Source organism: Chenopodium album, chromosome 19 (genome assembly GCF_948465745.1).
Source record: "Chenopodium album chromosome 19, dcCheAlbu1.1, whole genome shotgun sequence".
NCBI classification, from domain to species: domain Eukaryota; kingdom Viridiplantae; phylum Streptophyta; class Magnoliopsida; order Caryophyllales; family Amaranthaceae; genus Chenopodium; species Chenopodium album.
Window position 1 is genome coordinate 13,109,323 of NC_137852.1, and position 25,986 is coordinate 13,135,308.

General features: G+C 31.6%; 1 protein-coding gene across 1 annotated transcript; it reads right to left on the reverse strand.

Annotated features, from left to right (window-relative positions):
• Positions 1 to 7,733: 7,733 nt before the first annotated feature.
• LOC145594718 (small ribosomal subunit protein uS12) lies at positions 7,734 to 11,018 on the reverse strand. The gene is made up of 4 exons (XM_081651047.1): positions 10,862 to 11,018; positions 9,852 to 10,007; positions 9,633 to 9,759; positions 7,734 to 8,024 (listed from the first exon to the last, which is right to left on the reverse strand). The coding sequence occupies exons 1-4, from the start codon at positions 10,864 to 10,866 to the stop codon at positions 7,884 to 7,886; spliced, it is 429 nt and encodes a 142-aa protein (XP_081507173.1). The 5' UTR covers positions 10,867 to 11,018; the 3' UTR covers positions 7,734 to 7,883.
• Positions 11,019 to 25,986: the final 14,968 nt, after the last annotated feature.

The following is a 25,986-nucleotide window of genomic DNA, read 5'->3' on the forward strand; positions in this document are numbered from 1 at the left end:
TTCAAAAAACAAAAAAAAAAAAGGGAGAGAAAAATACTTGTGATTAGTTTTTAAAAAATACAAGAACTATAACTATCATTAAAATCAAATTTAGTTTATTGTGTCAATATGCTCTTAAAAAAACGTTATTAATGTACACAAAATTTGGTTTGATCAATCATAAGTAGTGTTGTCAATTCGAGCAGTTGGTCAAGTCGAGTATATTCCAAATTTAAATCATGTAAATGATTGTGTCTGACCATCTATATATATATATATATATATATATATATATATATATATATATATATATATATATATATATATATATATATATAAGTTTAAATTTAATTCATGTTGTGGGTCTGGTTGGGTTGGATTGAGTCAGTTTTTAACATCTCTAACCGTAAGTGCATAAATATAACTATAGATAATGATTAGACAATAGGCAGTTTAAAATAGTTTCTAATTTTAAAGAGAGACATAAAAGAAAAGATAATGAAAGAATTAAGGAGAAATACCCCAATGCCATAGCGAAGAAAAACTCCAGCTGGTGGCAAAAAAATTGATAGCAACAACTCTACTAATGTTCCCACGGCCATACCTTTTTTTTTTATTAAAAATATTTAATTTTATAAATGTGTATGTTGTTAATTGCAAATTGTTGATTAAAAGCAATAACATTAATTTCATTGCAATTAAAGAGCATTGTTTTGCTTAATTGTTAGTGGCACTCCTTTTTTCATGGGATGGATCCTTGCTAAAGTATTAAGGGAAGGATAATACAATGGCTATTGAGTTTTGACCATCAATTTGAAATAGGATTTTTCTCAAATATCTATCCATAACATTACATCTATAATTCTATACTAGTCTTTATATGCACAAGATTGTTGCGTGCATTAAGTATTAATTATAATAGTTTACATTATTAATTTTAAACAATAACATGTGTTTCAAACAAACATTTACTTTATCAAAAAAAATATAAAAAAATAATGAGTTAAAATAAAAATGTTCTGATATGTTGAAGAATTTAAACTACAACAATTTATACTCCATAAAAAAAAATTACTCCATCCGTTTCATAATTATGAAATCAATCACATAAAATAAGAAAAAAAAATAATATTTGGAATCTAACATTAAAGTACAAAATAATGCATAATTAGTTTACCTTATTTAAGTTTTTTGATTTTTTTTTTTTTTTTTGGGAAAGCATAAGTCATAATGCATAATTCATGGTAGATATTTCATTACTTAGAGCCATGTCATCAATCCACAACCAATAAATTAAAAAATATATATATATATTAAGTGAAAAATGGAAGATATTCAATACGGATAGTTCTTTTTGAAACACCCAAAATAGTATATGGGACTAACATTATAAAACGGAGGGAGTATCATATAATTGGTCGGTTTACTTTTATGAGTTTATCTATATTAGTTTAGTAGCTAATCAAGTAATATAATACCATCTCCAATGGTGAGACTTGAGAGACTTTTTTTAGGAAAGAGGAAGTATTTTTTGCAAAGAATACTAATAAGTTGGTATCTAAACTTAGCAACTCCAAAAGAAAGTTTAGACACTCAACTTTAAGGGTCTGTTCACATTTACTGAACAGAGCTAAATTGAACTGAACTGAATTGAACTTGATTGAGCATAAATGAATATTTTATGAGAGAAGGAAATTAGGAGCTGAACTAAATTGATTGGAGCTGAACTAAACTAGACTGAACTGATTGGAGCTGAACTGAACTGAACTGAAATTAAGCTGAAGTGAACAGACCCTAAGTCTCATTTGACATAAAGCTTGGACCCTTATTAATATTATAATATATTTTGTAATTTATTTATTAAGTTTTAGTTTTATTTTTTTTTCTATAAAAAACTTATAATATAATTTGGTGGGCCGTAAATTGAAAGTGACATTTGTATTCTTTAGAAAATCTCACCATTGGAAAATTAGACTTCACATGAGTTGCTAAATTGATAAGTGGGTTAGGTATCACCATTGGAGGTAAAAAAACAACTCATTTTGTATTTCAACTCAAAGTTGAGTCTCACCATTATTAGTATTATTTTTAATCAGAGTAGGGGCAGAGCAGAGCAGATTAAAGCACAGCAGAGCAGCTCTAAAGAATGGGGCCTAACACTACTAACAATAACGTTCCATTCCTTATAAATTAAATTGGAACATGGTCATACATGAGGGAAGGATTAAATTAAAAAAAAAAGATATTAATTGTCATTTGAGAGATTATGATTGAAGGAGAGGTAATTATTGGATCAAACAATTGAGTATTGACTCCTATTTTAACTCATCGATTGAAAAGCGATTGACTTATAGTGTAAATTATAGTTAAACTATAGTTAAACTATCACAAAGGGTAATTCAATTTGTTAAATTAGCAAGTTGATTAATTATTTAATAAGTTATAATTTTTTTTTGATTCATAAATAAAAATGCATACGTATTCGTAAAGAGATTAAAATCTAATAATTACATGATAATCTATATCTATACTATATATTAAAAGGCGTTCCTTTCAAAGGAACGGTGCCACGTGGCACTCTTCAACGTATATGAAGACATGTCACAATGCCACGACAGCGACACGTAAGCTTGCGACTTCATTTGACAAAATTAATAAAATATGGTTATATCTAGATTCGAACCCTCAACCTCAAACAAATAAATGCTACACACTTACCAACTCAACCAACTTCTATTAGTGTTATAAATTTCACATATTTAACATTATATATTCCTTTTATATTAGAGGTTATTTAATTTATTTATTTTTCACAAAATTAGAAAATAAATACATATGAAGAAAAAAAAAAACAGAGACAACACCCAAATCACACACTAGCTAAACAACAGTTAAACATAATTATCAAATTAAAGAAGTACAAACTAGCAATCCGGGGCATCGCCCGGGACACACACTAGTTGAATCAATTAAAAATATCCTTTCAGCAGAGCTACGATCGTTGTTGCAAATCGTACATTATTCATACACTCTTTCAGATCGATGTGATTTACTGTCTTCTTTGACGAGGGGGTCTATCGATCTGTTGTAGCTGTGAAAAAAATTATCTGATTGTAATCGAATGATTAACCTCTTCTTCGATCCCGCACAAATCTTTACTTATGAAACAACTTGTACCATACTAGACTAAAAAAAACAAAAACAGAACTAGAACAAAGCCCACCATAGAGGCACATCCTGCACTCAAACCCACTATAGGTAGAGCTGTCAAAAGTTGACCCGACCCGAAATACCGACCCTAACCCGACCCAAACCCTAACCCGTCTGAACCCGAAAAAAATGGTGACCCGAACCCGACCTGAACCAATCCTAAACCCGAGTTGACCCGAGTATTTGAGACCCGAACCTGACCATGAACCGACCTAGAGAGGACCCGACCCGAATGTTACCCGTAAATTATTGACCTGAACCGAACCCGACTCGAACCCGAGAATGACCCAAACCCGATTTAACCCGTCAAAACCCGAATTCAACCCGATCAGTTACTAACCCGACCCGAGTTCAACCCGACCCGTTCCTAATCCGACTCGAATTTAAACCCGACCCGAAATTAACCCGACTTGTTATTGACCCGACCCAAATTCAACCCGACTTGTTATTGACCCGACCCGAATTTAAACTCGACCTATTACTAACCCAAATTTTAGGATTTAGGAATTTTTAGGATAAAAAGAGTACTCCGTATTGACTATTGGGTTTCAAGCTTTTTTTCAATTTATTAACATGGATTCCAATTATAAAACAAAAGTGACCTTTCTGATCTTACTTGACTTATCTCTTACATAATCCTCGTCAAAGAAAAACTGAACTAGACAGCAGCCAAAAAAAAAATTTAAACAAAAAAATAAAAAATACACGGGACCCAGACAATAGCAGGTCTTTCTCATCTTACTTAACTTATCTTTTTATTATTATTATTTTTTTTAAGGGAATTCAAATTTTATTATTCACTTGTCTGTTTAATATTTTTTTTAGAAAATGTTTTAAATTACATAATTTAATTTGGAGTTTTAAATAAATTGAAAAAAATTAAAAAAATGTAAGTGGACCCAATATGACCCGACCTGATATCAAACTTAAACCCTATTAATCCAATATTTGATACCCGAATTCAAACATGACCCGACTTGATTATTATAACCCGCAAATTATTGACTTGAATAGAACCCGACTCAAACCCGATAATGACCCGACTTGGAAATGACCCGACTTGATTATGTCCCGTAAATTATTGACTTGAACCGAACCCGAATCAAACCCGATAATGGACCGACCTGATTATAACCCGAAAAAAATTGAATTGAACCGAACCCGACTAGAACCCGAACACGACCCTAACTCATTTAAACCCGTAAAAACCTGAATTTAACCCGACTTGTTTTTCACCCGACCCGAATGTAACCCGACCTTTTATTGACCCGACCTAAACCCGACCCGAACCCGAAAAGATGTATGACCCGACGTGACCCGACTCAAGCATGACCCAACCCGAACCCGACCCACATAGGTCCTGACATTAACCTGTATTGACCCGACCCGAGATGACTCGACCCACACAAACCCGACCCATTCACTCGAATTGACAGCTCTAACTATAGGGGTACTTAACTACTTACTACCTTCAAAGAGTGTAGGTTTATTGAATTCAATAACAAAATCATAAAGAAACTTAAAGGAAAGGGTCTACAATAGCCAAATTTCCGAAGAAATTTGATTATTTTCGGCCTATGAAACCCTTTTTTTTAAGAACCCTAGAGAGAAAAAATAAAGAGAAGACGACTAAGATTTTTTACTTAATTAGTTATACTTTATTTATATACAATTAATTTAGGGCATTCATTTATTAAAAAAAAACAAAAAAAAAAAAGAAGAAGCATTTTTCACAAATAAGGCTTCAATGATTCTATAACTAGTGTTAGCCCTATGCAATGCACGAATTCATGGTAGTAAAAAATTATTATGCATGACAGCCAATTGAAATGGACATATTTAACATGTGTTTGTTTAAAATTTGAATTTCTTTAATGTATTTACTTAAAGTTTTTGTATGTTAATTGGTTTTTACATAAAATTGTGCCTATTGATGACCTATTTGGTAATTAGTTTAGTATATGTACAAGTATTAGATTCAAAAATAAAATAAAATAAAAAAATGTACAAGTATTAGATATGGTACCAATTGGTTGTTGGTGCAGTGGTGATTGAGACTGCACTTGGTAGGGAGGACCCATGTTCGATCCCCCGCAACAACAATTGAGAAGGGACTGGAAGGTCTGGAACCTAACCACTTAAAATTGATCCCCGAAACTGAATTAGCCCAAAGGATGAATCAGATGGAACACCAAACTATATGTTTATATGAGGATTTAGGAGATGGAGGGATGGTTAGTCCCTCCATCCCCCCCCCCCCCACGTGACGCCCTCCGAGTGACGGGGGTTCGAACCTCACCACCCCTCTTGTGATAGGACGGGGCTCACCGTACACCTTATCTGAAAAAAAAAAAGAAAAAAAAAGAGGACTATTTCTATATTCTTCCTTGAGTTTGAATATATTAATATTTCTGCCCTTAATATGCAATTTTTTTTTCCTTAGATATCAATGTTATCAACAATCCCCCTCCACGCATTCAAGGATTCCAACTTCTTCTTGAACATATTCAATATCACATCGGCCCTCATAATACTTATTGTGCAATACACGAGACCACAAAACATTTGGTTTCGTAAGAATCCTCCATCCCATCTTAGATAAGAATTGAAGGCAATATTAGCCTGTCTCATTGAGCAAAGCCCTAGACCTCTTCCTCCTTTACGCCTAGTAACTGCTTCCTAAGCCACAAGGTAAATTTTTGGATGCTCCTCATCTCCACCTCAAACAAATATCCTAGTCTTCTTGTTAGGAAATAAGGGTGTAATTGTATTTGATTAATGTGGAACAAGTCAATGAAAAATAAGAACGAGAAAAACAATAAAGAAGATAAACAAAAAAACACAAGGATTTACTTGGTTCGGTCAAATTAGACCTATGTTCACGAGTGGGGGACTCGAGAGCTTCTTCACTATAATGGAGAAAGAACGAGAGAATAATACAAGGAGTCTTAAATCTAATGGCTTAAAAGGTTATCTAATTGATCAACTAAAGGGTCCTTTTATAACACAAGGAAACCCTAATAAAAACCCTAAAGTGCTTCCTAAGTATACTCAAATAGCCGTCATAAAAAAAGATATAATTTTAGAAAATATTCCATAAACTATCCTAGAAGAACCGAACTACCGAGCTATAGCTCGGCAGCTAGCTCATGCCTGCCGCAAGTCTCATAGAGCCACCCGAGCTATAGCTCGCACGCTCGTTACAATTTTCAAGCTTCGTCAGGTTTTTGTAAAACTGCCATAACTTTCTCATTTCTTATCGGAATCGGGCATATGACCTATCGTTGGAAAGCTCTTGAACCAAGTTATCAATGCAACTTGAATCACCTTGAAATCACTTATAGTTTGAGAGAAATCTGCATTCAAAGTCAGCCCTACTAGATTTCGAGTCACAATTTTAACACTTATGAATTTCATCACATATAAACTAAGGTATTTTCATAGTTTGCATAGTGTAATATGGTTAAGTGATAGTCTTGCTTAGACTTTCTCCCATCTATTGTTAGGACTCCCAAATATCTCACTAAGTCATCAGTGCATACAAAAAGACGCTTGAACATCACAATCGATATTACCAGAAAAGTACACACACGACACACACGACTTATCAAAGCTTAACTTTGCTTCCTGACAATTTTTCATACAAGTAGTTCCACCGAAGCCTCACAAAATAAAATTAGATCGTCTGTGACTAGCCCGAACAACTTTCCAGGCTCCAAATTTCACCTCATGTTCAATCAAGTTAGCCATTGCTCCATATAAATAACATAAAGGTATGGTGACAAGGGATCTCCTTGTCTAATACATCTACTAGGAGATAGACTCATAGTTAGTTTACCATTCAGTAATTTAGCCAACGAAACCCAACTCATGAGTCATGACAATATCAACCATAGACTGCAGAAGCCTAAGCTCCATCAATGATTCCCAAATAAAAGACCAACAGAGCCTATCATAGACCTTTTCGAAATCAAACTTCACCGCATCATTCCGTTTCCCTGTAACCGTCTCATCGAACATAAAGCTTCTTGCACAATAGGAGACAAAGCTATATAGAGTTGGAGACATCAAATAAGGCAATAATGGTTTGAGACGATTAATAATCACTTTTGTGACAATTTTAAAAATAATACTATGTATTGCACCTTTTTTTTGAGCTACATTGAGTTGGAGAAATCAAATTACGCTTATTGAGTAAAGAAGTTAAGATATTATTAGTTGAAGAATAAGCCTAAGATCATCATTTTGAAGCAGACCATAATAGGTGAAGCATTACTATGAATCATACCTGAATACAAATGCCAAGTTATGCTCCATCTTTGAGAATGAATGAATGAATGGTTAATTGATTAATTCTTGTGTTTCAAGCACTTTTTAGGAGATCCAAAGACTTGACTTTTTTTTAAAAAAAAAATAAACAAAAAAATATATGCAAGATCATTAAAAGCTGATCTTGTTGACATGAGTTCCACTGATTATACCTTCATGACATGGGTAAGAGAAGTAAATAAACCAATTGGAAATATAAGAAATAACTAAGAGTATATAAAAAAAAATCATCTTGAATAGACACGAATAGAACACAAAACAAACTAGGGAGGGTATCTCTTTCTAAGGGCGTTCAGTATCCATTTCAAGACAATACAAGTTTCATCTGAATAGGCAAAATTTAGGACAAAACCAACAACCTTAACCTAGGACCTGGGTTTTTCCTTCTTTTCCTTGAACAAAGCTAGAAGAGAGACACCAGCAACCTTGACAACCTTAAATCGGACTCCAGGAATATCTCCCACAGCATGTCCTTTACGTCCAAATCCAGCAATCAACACCTCATCCTGCACAAACCACATCTTCTCAGTATGAAAGGAAAAACAGAGCTAGATAATGTAATTTCAAAGTCAAATACCATATAATCAGGTAACAGATATAGAAAAACAGGTAAAACATCCCAAAACTTCTGCATGATCCACTTTTCCAGCATAAATCTATACCCAAACACAGCTTTTAAACTACATACATGTAGCAGAAGACCTTACCAATCAGGTAATTTTCTCAAGTAAGAGGGAAAAATTTATCGTTCGTCAATAAGATGAATGAATCAGCAACATCTTAGAACAGCTTTTTCCAGATGATATGCTCAATATAGGACTTAAAAACCAACAGTGTATGACTGATTTTAATTGCTAAAGCTATATACTCTCCAACGCAATACTATTACGATTCTTAAACTATGAAGCATCAGATAACCAGCACAGACAGAGTGCACTATCATGTTTTATATGTTCCTGGATAAGCTGGGCTCAAAATTCATGATATAAGAAAAGCATAGTTACTAATGTTAAGCCTTCAGTAATCAGATGCCAGTATTTCTCCAAAGATTCTCAACATAATTCAAATGTCATCATGTTTTTTTTCCCCTCGACATTTATCCCCCAAAGGACCCAATAACAGAATTCGGATTTTAATCTGCTTTTTCCAACATCACACAACCATATCTTTGTATTTACAGATTAAGAAACAGCCGCACAACCAACCAATGCTGCCACCAATATAGTTTTTCCAACTACCCTCTCTACCCTCAATATCAAGGCGGTTGCAGAAAGCAGAATCGAGAGAAAAAGGAACAGATCAGAGAGACAGTTCTGTCAATCATGGTAGAAGCATCAAATGGGGTTTCTAATAGAGTTAGTGTATCACAAGAATTCACCTTTAAAAGCAGTAGCAGCCTAGCAGGTACTTGGCTACTGGCATTAGAAGGATATGGGGAAGACAACAAATGAGAAAGACAATTAAAAGTGACGAAGAATGGAGAGATGAGATACATTCAGTGAGAGCCTGAGAATTACTTATGATAGATTGAAGGACAACAGGACAGTGGTCATTCTGACATTCAGACCGCTGCATTATAATGTATCTTCTTATTATCAAGAATAGATGACAAAAGGTGTATCCACACTTAAATCTAATTTTCGTATTACAGAGTTAACTCCCATAGCCAATGTTGTGCAACTACTACCTTTAACCACAGCTCAAGGTAATTAGCAAATATGATATAGAGATCTATTTTTCTTACTTATTAAGGAAGCTCAAAAACATTCAAACAGTTCAAAAATGAATACCGGCTTTAAAAAAGGAACAATGCTTGTTTAATCATAATATGGATCTGTAATAGGTGCACTCTACTTAGCATGAAGCACCACTATATACTGAAAGAATATAGCTACTAAGATAAAATATTCTCTAATGATAACAGATGTTGAGAGAAGAAGATATCTCATATCATCATGTTCTCACACTACAACTTACCAAGAACCCATTGTCAAAATAACTAGCAGTTAGCACTAAGTTTGAGTCAAAAGGCACAAAATACCAGCAAATTCACAACGGAGCAACTTATGAACCAGTAAGTGCATATGCTTGCAGACATTAACAAATGGACTTACGTTTTCCTCAATGAAGTTCAAACAACCATCGTTGGGCACGAAAGCAGCGATCTTCTTTCCATTCTTAATCAACTGCACACGAGCACACTTTCTGATAGCAGAGTTGGGCTGTTTAGCTTCAATACCACTGAATCAAAAACTCCTTGCATAAGTTCTCATACGAAAAAAAAAGCATATACACAATCAAAAGAAGTACGCAGAGTATTGATATAATCTTACATCTTTTCCAAAACAATGCCCTTAGCATGGGAAGATCCAGCAAATGGCTTCTTCCATTCATTTCCAAGATGTGACTTCTTGTATGACTTGTCAGCCCACCTTTGCCTTCTGCGGTGGGACTTCAGCTTGCGAGCAGCTCCCATTCCATGTGTCTTACTGCAACATAACAGTTTCACCCATGTTAAAAATAATAGAAAATGCCATCGAAAGAAAAAAAAATAGTAACAAAATCATACTCCCCAAATACTTCTCAAGTCCAACCCAAAGAATAACCATTACTCTGATTTCCGCTCGTCTCACACCCATCAAACTCGATTATTCACTCAATTAAAGCTCTCCAAGTCCAACCCAAAGAACAACCATTACTCTGATTTCCGCTCGTCTCACACCTATCAAACTCGATTATTCACTCAGTCACAGCTGTACTTCCAAAACACATTACCCTGATTTCCATGAATTTGATAAATCCCTCAACCAAAACTCCAATTTCAACACATACACACAACAATATTTTAGTTCAACCCCAATTACATAACAATATGGATACACCGCCACGCCGGTGCGAAAAACTATTGCAATCTCCACTGTCAATCTTATCACAGCAATCAGACATACAATCCATTTCACATCACATTTCCGTTCAAATTTCTTGTCAAACTCAGGTTCTCAACAAAATCATCTCCCAATTAACTTTCACCTTATTTCAATTACTACATAAACTAATACATCAAATCCAAAATTACAAAAAAATTCAAAAAAACATGAAAAACTAATACCCCAATAATTTTTTAATACGAGTATCATCATTATGAAAAACAACAACCCATGAACAAATACAGAAACAATACAATGTGAAAAACAACCAATTTTGAAACGAATACAGAAACTGTAAATCCCAAGTTAACAGATGAACAAATAATAATTAGAAGGACAATGAAGCAAAAAAAAGGAACAAAAATGCAATGAAAAAAGCAACATTTAAGAGAGGAGAGAGAAAAATAGAGACAAACCCCATGATTACGAGCTTTGGAGATTTGACGACTGTGGAGAGATGATGCGAGGAAGAAGACGACTCAAGTCGCGAAAATGGTGAGCTCAGGCCGCAGACAAAACCCTAATTCTTTTTTTTTTTTTGAGGGCAAACGAAACCCTAATTCTTTTTAAAGGGTTATTTTGTTTATTTTTTTATAAACTTTTTCTGTGATTTGGGCTTTGGAGTTGATTTATATGAGCTTGAAGAAGTAACAGACTATGAAAATTTTACCCTACACCCTAGTGTAGGGTGTGTTCCCTACACCCCCCTTATGCTACGTCGTTTTGTAGCTGGTGTTGAGTTCTCATGTGCAGCTTCTTTCCTTTTGCGATTCTTTCCTTTTTTTTTTTCTTTCTTTCTTTCTTTTCTTCCTCTTTTTTCCTTTTTTCTTTGTTTCTTATTATTCAAGTTATGTATATATATATATGATTTTAAACCCTATTTTTTCTCTCTCTTCAATTGATCAACCTCCATTTTTGATCTACATTTTTCTCTCGTTAATTCATCTTCTTCATTTGAATTTTCGAACGAACTCGTTAATTGTTACCGATCATCAATGGCGAATTCTGCATCTGGAGATTGCGTTGATTTTGATCGTGATTGCGAGCGTGTGTTTCCTTCTGGAGTTCGTTTGGTTGATTCGTTTGTGCAACAATGTGAGTAATTGTGATCATAATTTTGCAATTTTTAATTATCTCTAATTTGTTCTGTTATAATGCTCTGTTAATTTGAACTTAATTTATGTATTATTATTCACTTTCGATTTTTGAATTTACTACTTTGATTACATTATGATGAACGTTTTTGGATTGTTATACTTTGTATGAACATTTTGTTGCTTCATTTGTTGTTTCATTTGTTGTTTTCTCTGTGTTTTAGAATTGTGTGTTTTTGTTGTATATTTTGTAGATTATACTTTCAATTAATCATTTATGTTTTCTTATTCATACTTACTAATGTGTTTATGTTCAGTCTTAAAGTCATTTTTGATCATTTATTTTTACATTTTTATATCGATATTATGTGTAGTGGTAAATAATGAAAATATTGTTCAAAATATTATGTGCTAAAATTCTTTTTGCAATTGATCATGTGCTGTTTTGATATTGAACATTTTACTTATTTGTTATTGTTCATTCATGAAACTCTTTATGATCATTTATAATTGTATATTGTGCAGTGGAAAAAAATGATGATATTATGTATTTAGAAGCAGAAAAGTCTGAATTAAAGGATAAAGAATTTAAATCTGAAGATGAAGCTTTCGAAGCGTATAATGAATATGCTTTTAGGAAAGGTTTTGGAATTCGAATTGGGAAGAGTAAGAGAAGAAGAGATGATTCTTTTTTGATGAAAAGATTTGTTTGTTGTAATGAGGGATTCAAAGATAATAAGTGTAAGAATAAAAGGATTTATGAGAAGTTGGATCATCGAACTGGTTGTTTAGCTTTTGTGCAGTTTCATATTGATCATTTAGGGGTCTATACATGTACAAGACATGAAATGGTTCATAATCATGCTATGATTCCTCCTGAAAAAAGGCATTTGATAAGGTCTCAAAGAGATGAGAATAAAGAGCAGCTTCTTTTCATTTCAACAATGAAATTGAGTGGAGTCAAAGTTACTGATTCTTTGAGGGTTCTAAAGAAGGAGGTTGGGGGATCTCCTAATCTTTGTTTTACTGCTTCTGATGCTTATAATGCATTTTTATCTGAAAAAGCTGCCCAAATTGAAGGATGTGATAGTAACCAATTGATTAAATATTTTGCCAAGAGACATGTGGATGAGGCAGATTTTTATTATGATTTTGAACAAGATGATAGTGGTGCTTTAGTTAGTTTTTTTTGGCGTGATGGTAGGATGATGAGAGATTATCATTACTTTGGAGATTTGTTGGTTTTTGATACAACTTATAGAACTAATAAATATGGAATGATATGTGCTCCATTTGTTGGGATGAACCATCATGGTAACAATGTCATGTTTGGTATGGGTTTTATTCTTAATGAGCGCACCGAGTCTTTTGATTGGTTGTTTGATACATTTTTGCACTCAATGGGGAGGAAAAGTCCCATTACAATTATGACTGATCAAGCACAAGCGATTGCAGCGGGTATAAGAAACATTTTTCCTTCAACTGTTCATCATCGTTTATGTGTATGGCATCTTGAACAAAATTCTAAGAAACACATTGGAGCATTGAGAGCTTTGGAAGGCTTTACAGATTTGTTTGGATATCTTTTGAAGTATTGTGAAACTCCTGCTGAATTTGAATATTTCTGGAAAAGGTAAATTATTGTTTTTTGTTTTATTTTTTATTTTTATTATGTGATATATTTGATTATTATGTGATATATATATGAACATTTAGTGTTTTACATATGATCATACAATTTACTTTGTTATGTATGTTATCATAATATTATTAGTGTCCATATTGTTTATGATCATTATTCTTTTAATGTACATATTTTAATTTATATTTTGTTCATTTTTCAATTAATATATGATCATTTCTGTTATACAGGATGTGTGATAAATACAAATGTGAAAATGATGATTGGTTATGTGATTTGTATAAAATAAAGGAAATGTGGTGTCCTGCTTATTCTAAGAAGTATTGGTCTGGTGGTATATTGTCCTCTCAACGTAGTGAAACTACTAATAAGTCAGTTTCACAACGTCTTAATAAGACTCAAGGTTTATGTGATTTTTATCATGTTTTTCTTGATGTCATTTCTGAGTGGAGAAGTAAGGAAGGTGCAAGAGATTACAATACTCTGAGGGGTAATAGGCACCTAGCTTTTGCTAATATTGGTATATTAGTTCATGCAAGATCATTGTACACTATTCAAGCTTATGTGCTTTTTGAAGAGGAGTTCATTAGGGGGACAGCTTATGATCATGTTGATAATGGTTTGCGTTTTCCAGAATATTCATATCTTCTTTGGAGGCCTGGGAAGGATATAATTAAGCATGAAGTTGTTTTTAATAAGGAAACACATGCAATTTGTTGCATATGCATGTACTTTAGTGAGACTGGTTTACTTTGTTCTCATTCTCTTCGAGTATATCATTTGCATTGTGTGCGTAATATTCCACAAGAGTATATAATGACACGATGGACAAAGGCTGCCATGTGTAGTCATGGTATTGAAGAACCTACTTTGAGGACAAATGTTGTGGCTACTAGTGTTTGGAGGTCACAAACAATCAGAAAGTTTGTTAAGTTGATAACAAGTTGTCAGAATTCTTTGAATGCAAGGGCAGAGGTTGAGTGTTATTTCAATCTGTTAAAAGAAAAGGTTGAGAGCGTATCAGGTGTAATTGACTTTAGTGAACCTGTTAAAGAGGTTGAAATTGTTGATCTTGAGATCAAGAATCCTCCAAAAGCTAGGCCTAAAGGTGAGAGGAATGTAAGGCCTAAGAGTACCTTGGAGAAGCAGTGTAACAAGGCAAAGGGTAATTTCAAGAGGAAAAAGTCTCTGTACACTCCTTACAAAAGGGGTATAGGGCAAGCAGTTGTACAGGTATATGATCATTTAATATTTTCAAATTGATCATTCATGTTTTCGTAAATGATCATTTAAGTTTTTTTTTAATAGGAACTTGATGAGAATGGTTGTCGTGTTACTTATGTTAATTCTATTAGTGATCCCACTGAATTGATTGTTTTGAGCAATAAACAATCTCAGGTAAATTCAAATGTGCAAAAAAAAAATAAAGTAGATTTATATTTTATTATTATTGATTTTTATAATTTAAAAATATAGGTTGGCTTTAATTCAGTTGTTGTAGAAGAAATTCCTTCTAGTTCTAAGGAATCAGATCAGAGTATTTCTAATGATTTTGATCAGGTATGTTTGTTTGTTATTGATTATAAATTTATTTTAATTTTTTGCATTTATGATCTATATGATAATTTTTTTTAATCTTTTTTTTTTTGGTTTTTTTGTAGGCTACTGGTGAAAGCCCTATTCCATCCAGCATATCTATTGATGTTGATATTTCATCTATTGCTAAGGTTTTTTTTTTCTTATTTTTTTTTATATAAGTGTTTGTAACTGATCATATACTGGTTTATTAATGATCAATTTAATTTTTTTACAGGCGAAGGATTTTAATCTTGTTGAAGGTGTTTCTGCTGTTCAAGCTCGTTCTAATGTTGGTGCAAATAAAGGTGCTTCTGGTGTTAAAACTTACAATCAACCTACTGCGTCAACAAAATCTCATGCTGTTATTCAACCTACAGTTCCCAGGAATGTTCAAAATCCTACTCAGAATTGTTCAAATACCAATCCTGAAATGATCATATCTAACTCCAGAAATGTTCAATCAACAAATGTTCAAGTTATTTCTCCTACAGTTCAAAAAAATGATCAAGGATATCGTGTTCAGAATGTTCAAGTTATTCCTCCCACAGTTCAAAGAAATGATCAAGGTGCTCGTGTCCAAAATGTTCAATTAGGTTCTGGAAAGATTTCTTCTAGGTGTGACAGGTTGTTAGCCTTTTTTGATACAAGTGTAGCTAAACGTTTGGCTAATAAAGATAAATAGGTTAGTATTTCAGAACATTATAAACATTAGACTTTTTTGTAATGTTGATTTAAGAACTATATTGTAATTTTGAAGTTTCAATCTATTATGTAAAAGACACAAGTATTATATTTTATATAGTACTATTTTTAGTATATTTGAACTTTGTATTAGAATTTTATATGTTTTTAAAATTCTACATTTTTCAATGATTATTTAGTCATTAGAATTTTATATGTTTTAAAATTCTATATTTATCAATGATTATTTAGCCACTTGTATATGAACAAAAGTAAGAACCAACATCAAATTTATAAAACTTATAAAAATATTCATTCAAAGATTAAAATAAAATATCAATTACAATAACATTTTTAAAAATAAAATCTATAAGTCTATTTCTTAAAAACAATAGAGTCTATATATAAGATATGAACATATACGTAGTTGTAAATGAAAATTTAAAACTACTCAGTTGCAAACTTTCTTGCTTTCCTTCTGTTTGCTCTTGATTCAGTGTTTTCCTCAAATAACATCAGTTCTGCTGTGTATTGAAGCCTTAGCTTCCTAATTTGGTCCACCTGTTGAACAATATGAATTGTCAAATTTTAATTAAACAATCTTTACTGTTTCATAAATGAACATTATATCTTAAATAATTGAACATTTATAACTCTTACATTGTTTGGTTTTAAATCACAAATCCTGCTCTCATTAGGATCAGCAGTGAAGGTTTCCATATGCTTCATAATGTAAACTCCACAGTTTGTATAGTTATCGTTGCTACGCCATTTCATCTTTTCCAAAACAACTGTGTAGTCTTCAATTCTATTTGCATCTTCATATCCAAGGTGTTTCATGTACTCTGCCAAACCTTTTAACTGATCGAAGCAAGAGTAAAAATTGTTTAGAAGTTGGTAATGTGATGAAGACATGAACAATTAATAAAATATAATTGATCATTTAGCCAAGTATAAATGAACATATTATCTCACCATCATTTTTGGTTGTTCTTCATATTTTGCTTGGATTGATACATGTTGTGGTAGTTTTCTATTGTCAATTATATGAATTTTGTCTTCTATATGATTGACACATAATAGAAAAAAATGTTGAGAAGTTGATACTGGGAAGAACACCTGAACAAATTATATAATGTTATTGGATAATATCCTGAATGTAATTGAACATTTATATTAAATAAGAATTAAAACCTGTTTATATCCAACAATGCTGTCAATTTTATTCCCCTTCAGCTCATTGTCAATTCTTTCTATGAAGGCCTTAATTCTTGTCTTCATTGATGATCCTTCTCGACAAACTCTATTTGTGCACATGATTTGCTATTGAAATAGAAACAAACATATATAAGATTAATGTAATTTTAGCAATGATTTATCATAGGATAATAGAATCAATAATATAAAAATAGAAGAAAGACTAACATGAAGCATTGTTGAGAAATAAATCTTGCTTCTCGGCTTTTTATGATTAAGAAACCTTGCCCATCCATCTATGACATTATTTGTCACTTCAACATCATCTCCAAGAGTTTTCATTTCTTTTCTATTGATGAGATTCAAGCCATCATAGTATAAGAGTGAACTGCATTATGAACATTTAATAATATGAATGTGAACATATTTTTATAAAATATATTTAACCTTAAGTTTAATTAGTATAAGTAATTACCTTTCATCTTTTCCACCAAGAGCAAAGTGTACTGCAATTTGGTTCATGGCTTTCTCATCTTTAAATAGATCCTTGTACTTGACCAAGTAAGGAGATTGGAAAGCAAGAGGAATTGTTTGCTTTTCACGTTGTGGTCTTGTTGTTCAATATAAAAAATTGTTAAATTAAGAACTTTATAAGGAATATAAATGAACATTTGAGTGTATATAAAAAAAAAAAAAATTGAAATTATACCTTTCAACCTTTTCCTTTCTAGTTTTTTTCTCCTTTTCTGCAATTGACTTTTTCTTTTCATCATTCCTGATCATATTACATAATACAAATGTACATTTAGGTATATGAAAATGTTCATTATTATTTTTCAACATTAACTTAATATAAATGTACCTTTTTGTGACTTTTGAGGATGAAGCAACAATCTTCTTGTGTTCACTGAAATGTCAAACAATGTCAGTACATATTTATAAAATATAAGCTTCTTATATAACACTTTGTGTGCATTTTCAATTCATAAAATGAAAGATATTGATTTAACATAAACCACACATTCATATTACATATTCCACAAAATATTGTACACACAAACACAGTTTATGAAACTCCAGTTTCAAGTTACAAAACGATAGATACATAAGTTAAATTGTTCCATCTAGATAATTTATTCTTTCTAATTACATAACCCTAATAGTAAGACATGTCTTCAAGATTTTACCCCTCCACTTTTTCATCATTTTTTGTTTTTTCAAAAACAGCTTCCTTGTTTTGTTCTGCACCTCCAATTGTGCTTTTTGGATCTTCACTTTTTTCACCAACATCTGACCTAGGATCAACATCAACCACTGAACCAGATCCTGCATCTAAGAAAAATTGAATTAGATATGAATATTATTTCTTTGTAAATGAACATTTGACTCTTTATAATTGAACATTATACCTGTTCTAGATAATCCTTCAATAATTTGTTCTGAAGCTGCTGAAGTTTTACCCAAATCCATTTCTCCAGCTGTATTATAAATCATCATTATGGAGATACACTAAGTTATTAGTATTTACACATAATAATTAGAAATGAACATTTCTATTTAAGTTTATGTACATTATTTATTAAATAAATGATCATATTACCATTTGTTGAAATTGTTGGTTGTTCAATTATATTACCAAGTGTTGAAGAGGTGGGCTCTGTTTCTGTTTCTAAAAATAAAGAAATTTAAAAATTAGACCACAAATTGAGAATTTTTCATATAAAAATTAGGGTAGTCTCTTTGAGATAGATTTTACCAATGGTTGGAGAAGGTGGAGTCAACCCCAAGCTGAAAGCTTTTCTGATGTCATATTCTTGTTCTTTTTCCTTTCCCTTTTTGCTCAATTTCTTCTCAGTCATTTGCTTCTCAGCTGTTTGCTTTTCAGACCCTTACATCAGATCTTTCTCAGCTTGTGCAAGTGCATTTAGGAAATCCTCACTGCCAAAGAATTCTTCATCTTGGCTTAGAATCGATGGTTCCCTAGCTGCCACCTTTCCTAACACTTCATCAACTTTTTTCACCAAGTCATTTCCAGGGAAGATGTCCTTTGCCTTCACCAATTTTGAAGAAAGCTTTGACAGGTTTGAACAAGTTGTATTTACCAGGGAAACAAAATCATCCATGAAAACCTATATGAATGAATATTAAGAATTATGCAAGTGAACATTTAAGATGATACAAATGACCATTTATGTTAACAAAATTGATCATTTTATAACCAGAGGGTTTTCTTCAACTTCTGCAACAATCCTTGGTAGAATTTTTCCTCTCCCAAATCCCAATTCTAATTCAATCTTCAACCTCTCAAGAACCATGTCTCTATTCCATGCAGATATGATAGGAAATGTTCTTGGAGGCCTTTTGTCTAACCTCTGAACCCTATCAAAATAGAACAACTACAAGAAAAAAAAAAGGAACAGAACATTAACAATAAAAAAAATGAGCATTAATTAATTTAAATTTAAATGAACATTTTGTATCTAAGAATTTACCATCAGAAATTGAAGAGGGCCTTTGTAGAACCCCTTGCCTTGCTGCTTTCTCCAATCAACATGACATTTGATCAGTGAGTCGTATACAAACTGACACCAGTTCAAATTTTTTATTTTTTTTTGTCCATCATAGAATAAAGAAATTTGAAATGGCATTGATTGTTTGATACACATTTCATCAAGCAGTTCACAGCCACTGCTAAAAAGTTAGTAATGAAATGTTCACTTGGTGGTCTATTGTTGGAGAATTTATCATTTATGTATCCATTCACAATCTGCAAACAAAATGAACAAAATGTTAATACTTTTGATCATTTAATGTATTTAAAATAAACATTTAAAACTGATCATACCTGGCTCACTGATGGAGTTTTTCCTGACCATGATTTTCTCCATTTCTTCAGAAATTCTGCATACTCCTCACTAATTTTATCAGACTTTGGCTCAACAATTGGAATTTCTCCTGTAGGCAAGCCATAAACTACCCTCACATCCTCTACCTCAATTTCTATTTTTTCATTCTTTGGTAGTTGAAAACACTAGCTATTCTCTTCAAAATTTCCCAATAACCAATTACACAACTTTTGATCAAGTTGAGGTAAACTGATGTCAAGAAGGGATCCTAACCCTATATCAACAACTTGTTGTTTTTCGGCAGGTGTCATCTTTTTTATCCATGCAATGAACTTCACATGTCCTCCTCTCTTTGAAGATTTCTCTTCCTCAAATTCTTCTTCCTGTATTTCCTCAACTTCATCAGTTTCCATTGCTTGAACAATTTCAGCTTTCATTTTCTTTTTTCCCCTACCTTCAACCTTTCCTTCATCATATACTACCAACTTCTGCTCCAACTTTTCAGCCTTTGGCTTCACTGACTTCCCCTTCTTTGCCTGTTTCTTCTTTGGCTTTACTTCCTCCTCTAACTCATCATCATCCTCACTGACAGGCTCTGCTTCTGCTCTGTAAAGTGACTCTTCACTATCATCATCACTGTCCGTAGAACTTTCATCATTAGGATCTTAAGATGGTTCATCTGATGGTACTTCTTGTATTTTTTTTCTCTTTCCAGCATTTTTCTTGGCAGGACTGACATCTGAAATATCAATTTATGATTTTGTTAATGTATTGAAAATGGAAAGTAAGCAAATGATAAAATGAACAAAATTGTTTCCTCAAATGATCATTCTATATATATATCAATTGAACATTTATAATATATCATTATATACCTGCTTTTCTTTTGCCAGCAACCTTAGAAGTTTTCTTCACTTCTTCTGCAGTTTTCTTTTTTCCACCTATAAATTGAAATTGAACATTAATGATATACCATCATAAATGATCATTCTATACATTAAGATTGAACATTTACCCTTTTTAGCAGAGGCACTTGGCAATTTTTTGGTTGGAGTAGGTGCTGGAACATATTCAACAGGAGCACCTGCCATTTTTTTGATTGGAGTGGGTGCTGGAGATGGTGCATCAGCTTCCTTTTGAATAGGAGAAGTCCTTGTAGACATTCTTCTCTTCTGACCGATTTTTACAGTTCCTTCAGCAGGTTCAACATCCTTTTCAGATTCATCTAACAGAACATCTATTTTTTTTTTAAAAAAAAAATTTATGTTAGTATATTTTAAAGTGTAATATTTATTGTTAAATAGAAAAGTATTATTTACCTTGGCTCCTTGTAATTCTACCACTTGGCACAACAACAGGGCTTTTGTTTTTGTTTTTCCTTGCAACCATTTTGTATCTTGTTTTCCCTTTGGTTGACTGATCACTTTTTTGTGATGATGGAGCTATCTCCTCACTCATTTTTGTGAAATCTTTATCCACATCTTGATTTAGAAGATGAGTCTCATCCACAATTTGAACAACATCAGGTGCAGTTTGTGTTGCATATGAAATGATCAAATATAAAAGTTTAAATAAACATTTATGTAAATAAGATAACAAATGTTTACTATATACAATATAAATGAACATTTCAGATAATGAATATTACCTTTCTCTTTTGCAGTTGAATGTTCCATTACTTTAGACTTTTGTGTGTCTTGCTTTTGTCCATCTGTGTAATTTTAATTAGTGAAATTTATTATTATTTTTGAACATTTATAATTATGAAGATTTAAAATGAACATGTGTGTAAAAATATGTACATTTTCCACTATTTACCTTTCACATCTGTTGTCTTTGAAGACTCATCTTCCACAGTTTTCTCCTTCTTAGGCCCTTTTTTCCCTCTTGTCCTTCTATGAATGTTCAAAAAGTTTAAATTTATATTTTTTTAATATTATTGAACATTCAAGATTATGTAGATCCAATATGAACATTATATGTAGTAAAAATGTACATTTAAAATTATTTACCTTTCACATCTGTTGTCTTTGAAGACTCATCTTCCACAGTTTTCTCCTTCTCAGGCCCTTTTTTTCCCTCTTGTCCTTCTATGAATGTTCAAAAAATTTAAATTTATATTTTTTTAATATTATTGAACATTCAAGATTATGTAGATCCAATATGAACATTATATGTAATAAAAATGTACATTTAAAATTTTTTACCTTTGAGGTCTGTTTCCCCAGTTTTGTCTCATACTAGCCCTTCTTCTTTCTGTTTTCCCAGTCTCCCCAGTTCACCTGCAAAAGAAATAGTATTGTTAAAATTCATATTTATAATAATTAAATAATAATATTCAATAAATTTGAACATTTACCTCTCTTGATTTCCATTTTTGCCTTTTCCACTCTTTTGAGACTTTCCATGATTCTGATTGTTGATTCTTTGAACTTCCTGTAAATTTATTATACTGTTAAATAATTTTGAAATATCTACATTATTTGATTATATTAATTCACTTATTCAAATTTGAACATACTTTGGGTTTCTCTTTATGTCTAAATGTATTTGTTTCATCTTGTCCTTTAAGGTTATTATTTTCGATTTATTTGTAGGCTTCTGTTGATCATCATCTTTGGATTTTCTGATAATTCATTAAAATATGTTTGAATTTACAATTTTGATAACATAAATTAAAAATGAACATAGAGTCTAAAGAGAATGAACATTTAACTTATCTTAATGTTGACCAAGAGTATTCTTTTCTGTTTTTCTTTGCAAATAAACATAAAATGTATAGACAATGAATATTTAATTTATCTTACTTTTGGACAGGAGTATTCTTTTCTGTATTGCTTTGCCCTTCTGGTTGAACTTCTTTCAGTTGGCTGAAATAAACATTAAAAAATTCTTTAATAAAAATGCACATAAATGGAACACAAAATAGACATTTATCAAAAATTAAATGAACATTATTTATTAATACCTTTGATCAACATCATGCTTGTCCTTTTCAGAAACAATTGTATCCTGTTTTTGCTCCACATTCTTTTCACTGAATATTGTATATATTCATTTATAAGAATTTGTATTATTAAAAATGAACAAATTATGTATGTAAAATGTACATTTATTTATATACAAGTGAGCATTAGTATACCTTTGATCCCTACTCTCTTTGTCAGTTGCAGACACACCCTCAGTTGTTGCATCAGTAGCAGAGATGTTCTCACTTTGTTCACTTAAAAAAATATAGTTATTTTTATATAACATGCAATTAAAATATGAACTAATTTATACAATGAAGAAGAGGATTAGTTATTTTGGTATAAAGCTTTTATACCTTATTGGTTGTTTTGTCTCTGGTGGTCTTGATTTTGACATAACAAATTTCACTCGAACCTTTTTTTTTCACTAAAATTTTAAGAATTATCTATTAAGTTTGGCATACATACACAATGTACAATGATTGCATATAAAAACATTTATTTGTACACATATAAACTTACTTGTTTAAAGTGTATCTTTGATAACTATTATCAAATTCAGTTTGTTCTATTACCTTCCTTAGAGTTAATGGTTCAGATTTTCCATCTCTAAATTGGAGTAAGTGTATCACTCTAAATGGCACATCACTACAATATAAATTAATCACAGGACATTAGTTTGAATGCATACAAATGATTATTCTCATATTTATATATGTGCATCATGTGTCAATGAAATGTACATTTGTTATTTAAACCCCAATGAATACTCAAATGAACAAAGATAAATATATGATCACAATTATATATATAAATGAACATTATGAGTATCAAATATGATCATGTACAATTATGTTTCAATGAAATGTACATTTTATATTTAAGCCTCAATGAATACTCAAATGAACAAATATACATATATGATCATAACTTTATCTATAAATGAACATTATGAGTGTCAGATTTGATCAAATACAAATAGCATATTAAACAATCATAAAACCAAATATTATCAAATACAAGTAACATATTAAACATGATTATAATATATATTGTAAATGATTATTTACCTTGGAAGTGGAGAGATTTTTAAGTCCGTACCAATTGACTTGTCAATATCTTTTAAATGTTTAGGATCTACAATTGGAGTCTTTTCGCGGTTTTTTTTTTTCAATTTTTCTACTCTTGACTGAAGAGGTACATCATCATCTTCATCGTCTCTGTTTTATTTAAGAAATTGTTAATGTTTTAATTGATTTGTTAATTTTCAGTAAAATTTTACTACAATCGCAATAATATGAACAAAAATTAGGGTTCATACATAAAATTGAACAAAAAATTGATCAAAAATGAACAAAAATTAGGGTACATACATTTCTTCAGAATTTTTCACTGATTTACTCGTCTCTGAAGTGTTCTTCTCCAAAGTCATACTATAATTGCAAAAAATTGAACAAAAATTAGGTTTCACATATAAATTCGCTCTATAATTTTCATCGCAAGAAAATGAACAAAATTACTTACTCTTTGGACACATTTTGCTCCGTTTTTCCAGATTCTTCTTGCATGTTCTTCTCTAAAGTGGTTTTTTCCAAAATCACTCTACAATCACAAGAAAATGAACCAAAATTAGGCTTCATACAAAAAATTGTACTAAAATCGCAAGTAAAATGAACAAAATTACTTACTCTTTATCAAAATGTTGCTTTGATTGTTTAATTTCATCTCGAATATCAGACATTTGAAGCAATTATGTAGTGTTTTGAAGCAATTTTGCAATAATTTGAAGCGAATTTCGTCCGATTCGACGGTGTGATGAGAGAGAAACTCTAGAGAAATGAAGAAGATGGTTTTTAGAGAGAGAAAATGATTTGAAATGGATTTTTTTTTAATATATATATATATATATATATGGGGTAGGGGAAGTTATTTCTAATTTACCGCAGTTACTGCGGTTAGTGGGGGGTGAGTGGGAGCAGTTACTGGTTTGTGGGGGTAGGGGAAACATGCGAAACGATGAGTTTTGATGGGGGTGTAGGTTGTGGTACCTACACTAGGGTGTAGTGTATACCAATTAAACAGACTATGCCCGAAGGCCCAAATCTTGCTCTCATTACTCTTTACTCTACTCGTTAGTCATTACTTGTTGGCTTGTTGCCTCGTTGGTCATAAAACTCATACCAGTAATCATTACGAGTATTCACTAGGTACGTAGTAGGGTCTGTTCATATTTACTGTACTGAAGTGAACTGATTGGAGCTGAATTGAACTGAATAGAGCTGAAATGAATATTTTATGAGAAAAAGGAAATTAGAAGTTGAACTGAACTGTATTGATTGGAGCTAAACTGAACTGAAAATAAGCTGAAGTGAACCTTGTAGAGTTGTCAAAAAGTGACTTAAACCAAAGCGGAATACTACAATTTATTAAACTAGTGTGTGACCAGTGATCCGGACTTTGCCCCGGATAATACTTTGAATAATTTTATTATTATATTAAACGCTTTAAAAGACTTATATAGCATATAATTTTTTAACATGGGTAAATTATAATACTATGACAACAATAATTTATTCTACATTCTAATACATGTATGTATTTATATATAAATTTGGATTAATAAAGTATGAATTAATTCTAGCTAAGATGGTTATACATGTGGTTTCCATTCAATGAGGTTTGGGATTCAAATCTCTTTTATAATGCTCTTGAATTAACCGAGATCAATCTCTCTCTCTCTCTCTTTTTTTTTTTTTTTTTTTTTAATATACTGCTATCTAATTTAAGACACAAATTGGAAAACTTGACGCCAACAATCTTAATTATAGTCGGTCTTCTTAAAAGGTTCCAATTATTAATTAACATATCCTTCTTAAAATTGACCTCATCGTATTTTTAACCACCGGTTTGATCGGTTAGTAGTTTCATGTGTCTTGTTTTCATTAGGCATAGTTATCAAAAATTAATTTTCCACCATTATAAACACCCACTCCCTCCTTCTACAACATCTTTATGTTAATCTTTTCTAGAGATTGTTTTAAGGACCCCAAAGTTGGATCGCAATAAGTTAATCAATGGTTAAGATCGTTTGTAGTTTAATGGTCATAGTTGGGACTAGTAACATTAGTTTTTCCCCACCAATTTAAGATCAAAATTGATCCATACCTAACTTGGAAATACAAAATTTGATTTGAATCCGATAATTTTAAATTTGAATTGAAGTCACATTCAAATCGATAAAAAAATCAAATTTGATTTGATCTAATAATAAACGCAATTGAACCAACTGATAAATTAAACTATAAGTTGAAGTGGAGGGGAAGAAATAGTGACTTGTATTATATATACTCCTTGTATATAATGTGAATCTATAACTCCAAAATACGACACTAAATTCAAATTTACACAATTTCTTATATGTGACTGGCCACACTGTGTGACCAATCATAATAGGAGTTATTAAAATATTTTAAATATATTTAATTTTAAGGGCGAATAATAATTTTCCCAATTTTTCTAAAAATAAAAGTTGGG

What these genes read in the sequence shown, in the direction of transcription:
- LOC145594718 (XM_081651047.1), bottom strand. An exon ending in GGCATTGTTTTGGAAAAGAT is followed by an intron (nt 9,760 to 9,851) that starts GTAAGATTATAT and finishes TTTTTGATTCAG; the next exon opens with TGGTATTGAAGCTAAACAGC. An exon ending in TGAACTTCATTGAGGAAAAC is followed by an intron (nt 8,025 to 9,632) that starts GTAAGTCCATTT and finishes TGGTTTGTGCAG; the next exon opens with GATGAGGTGTTGATTGCTGG.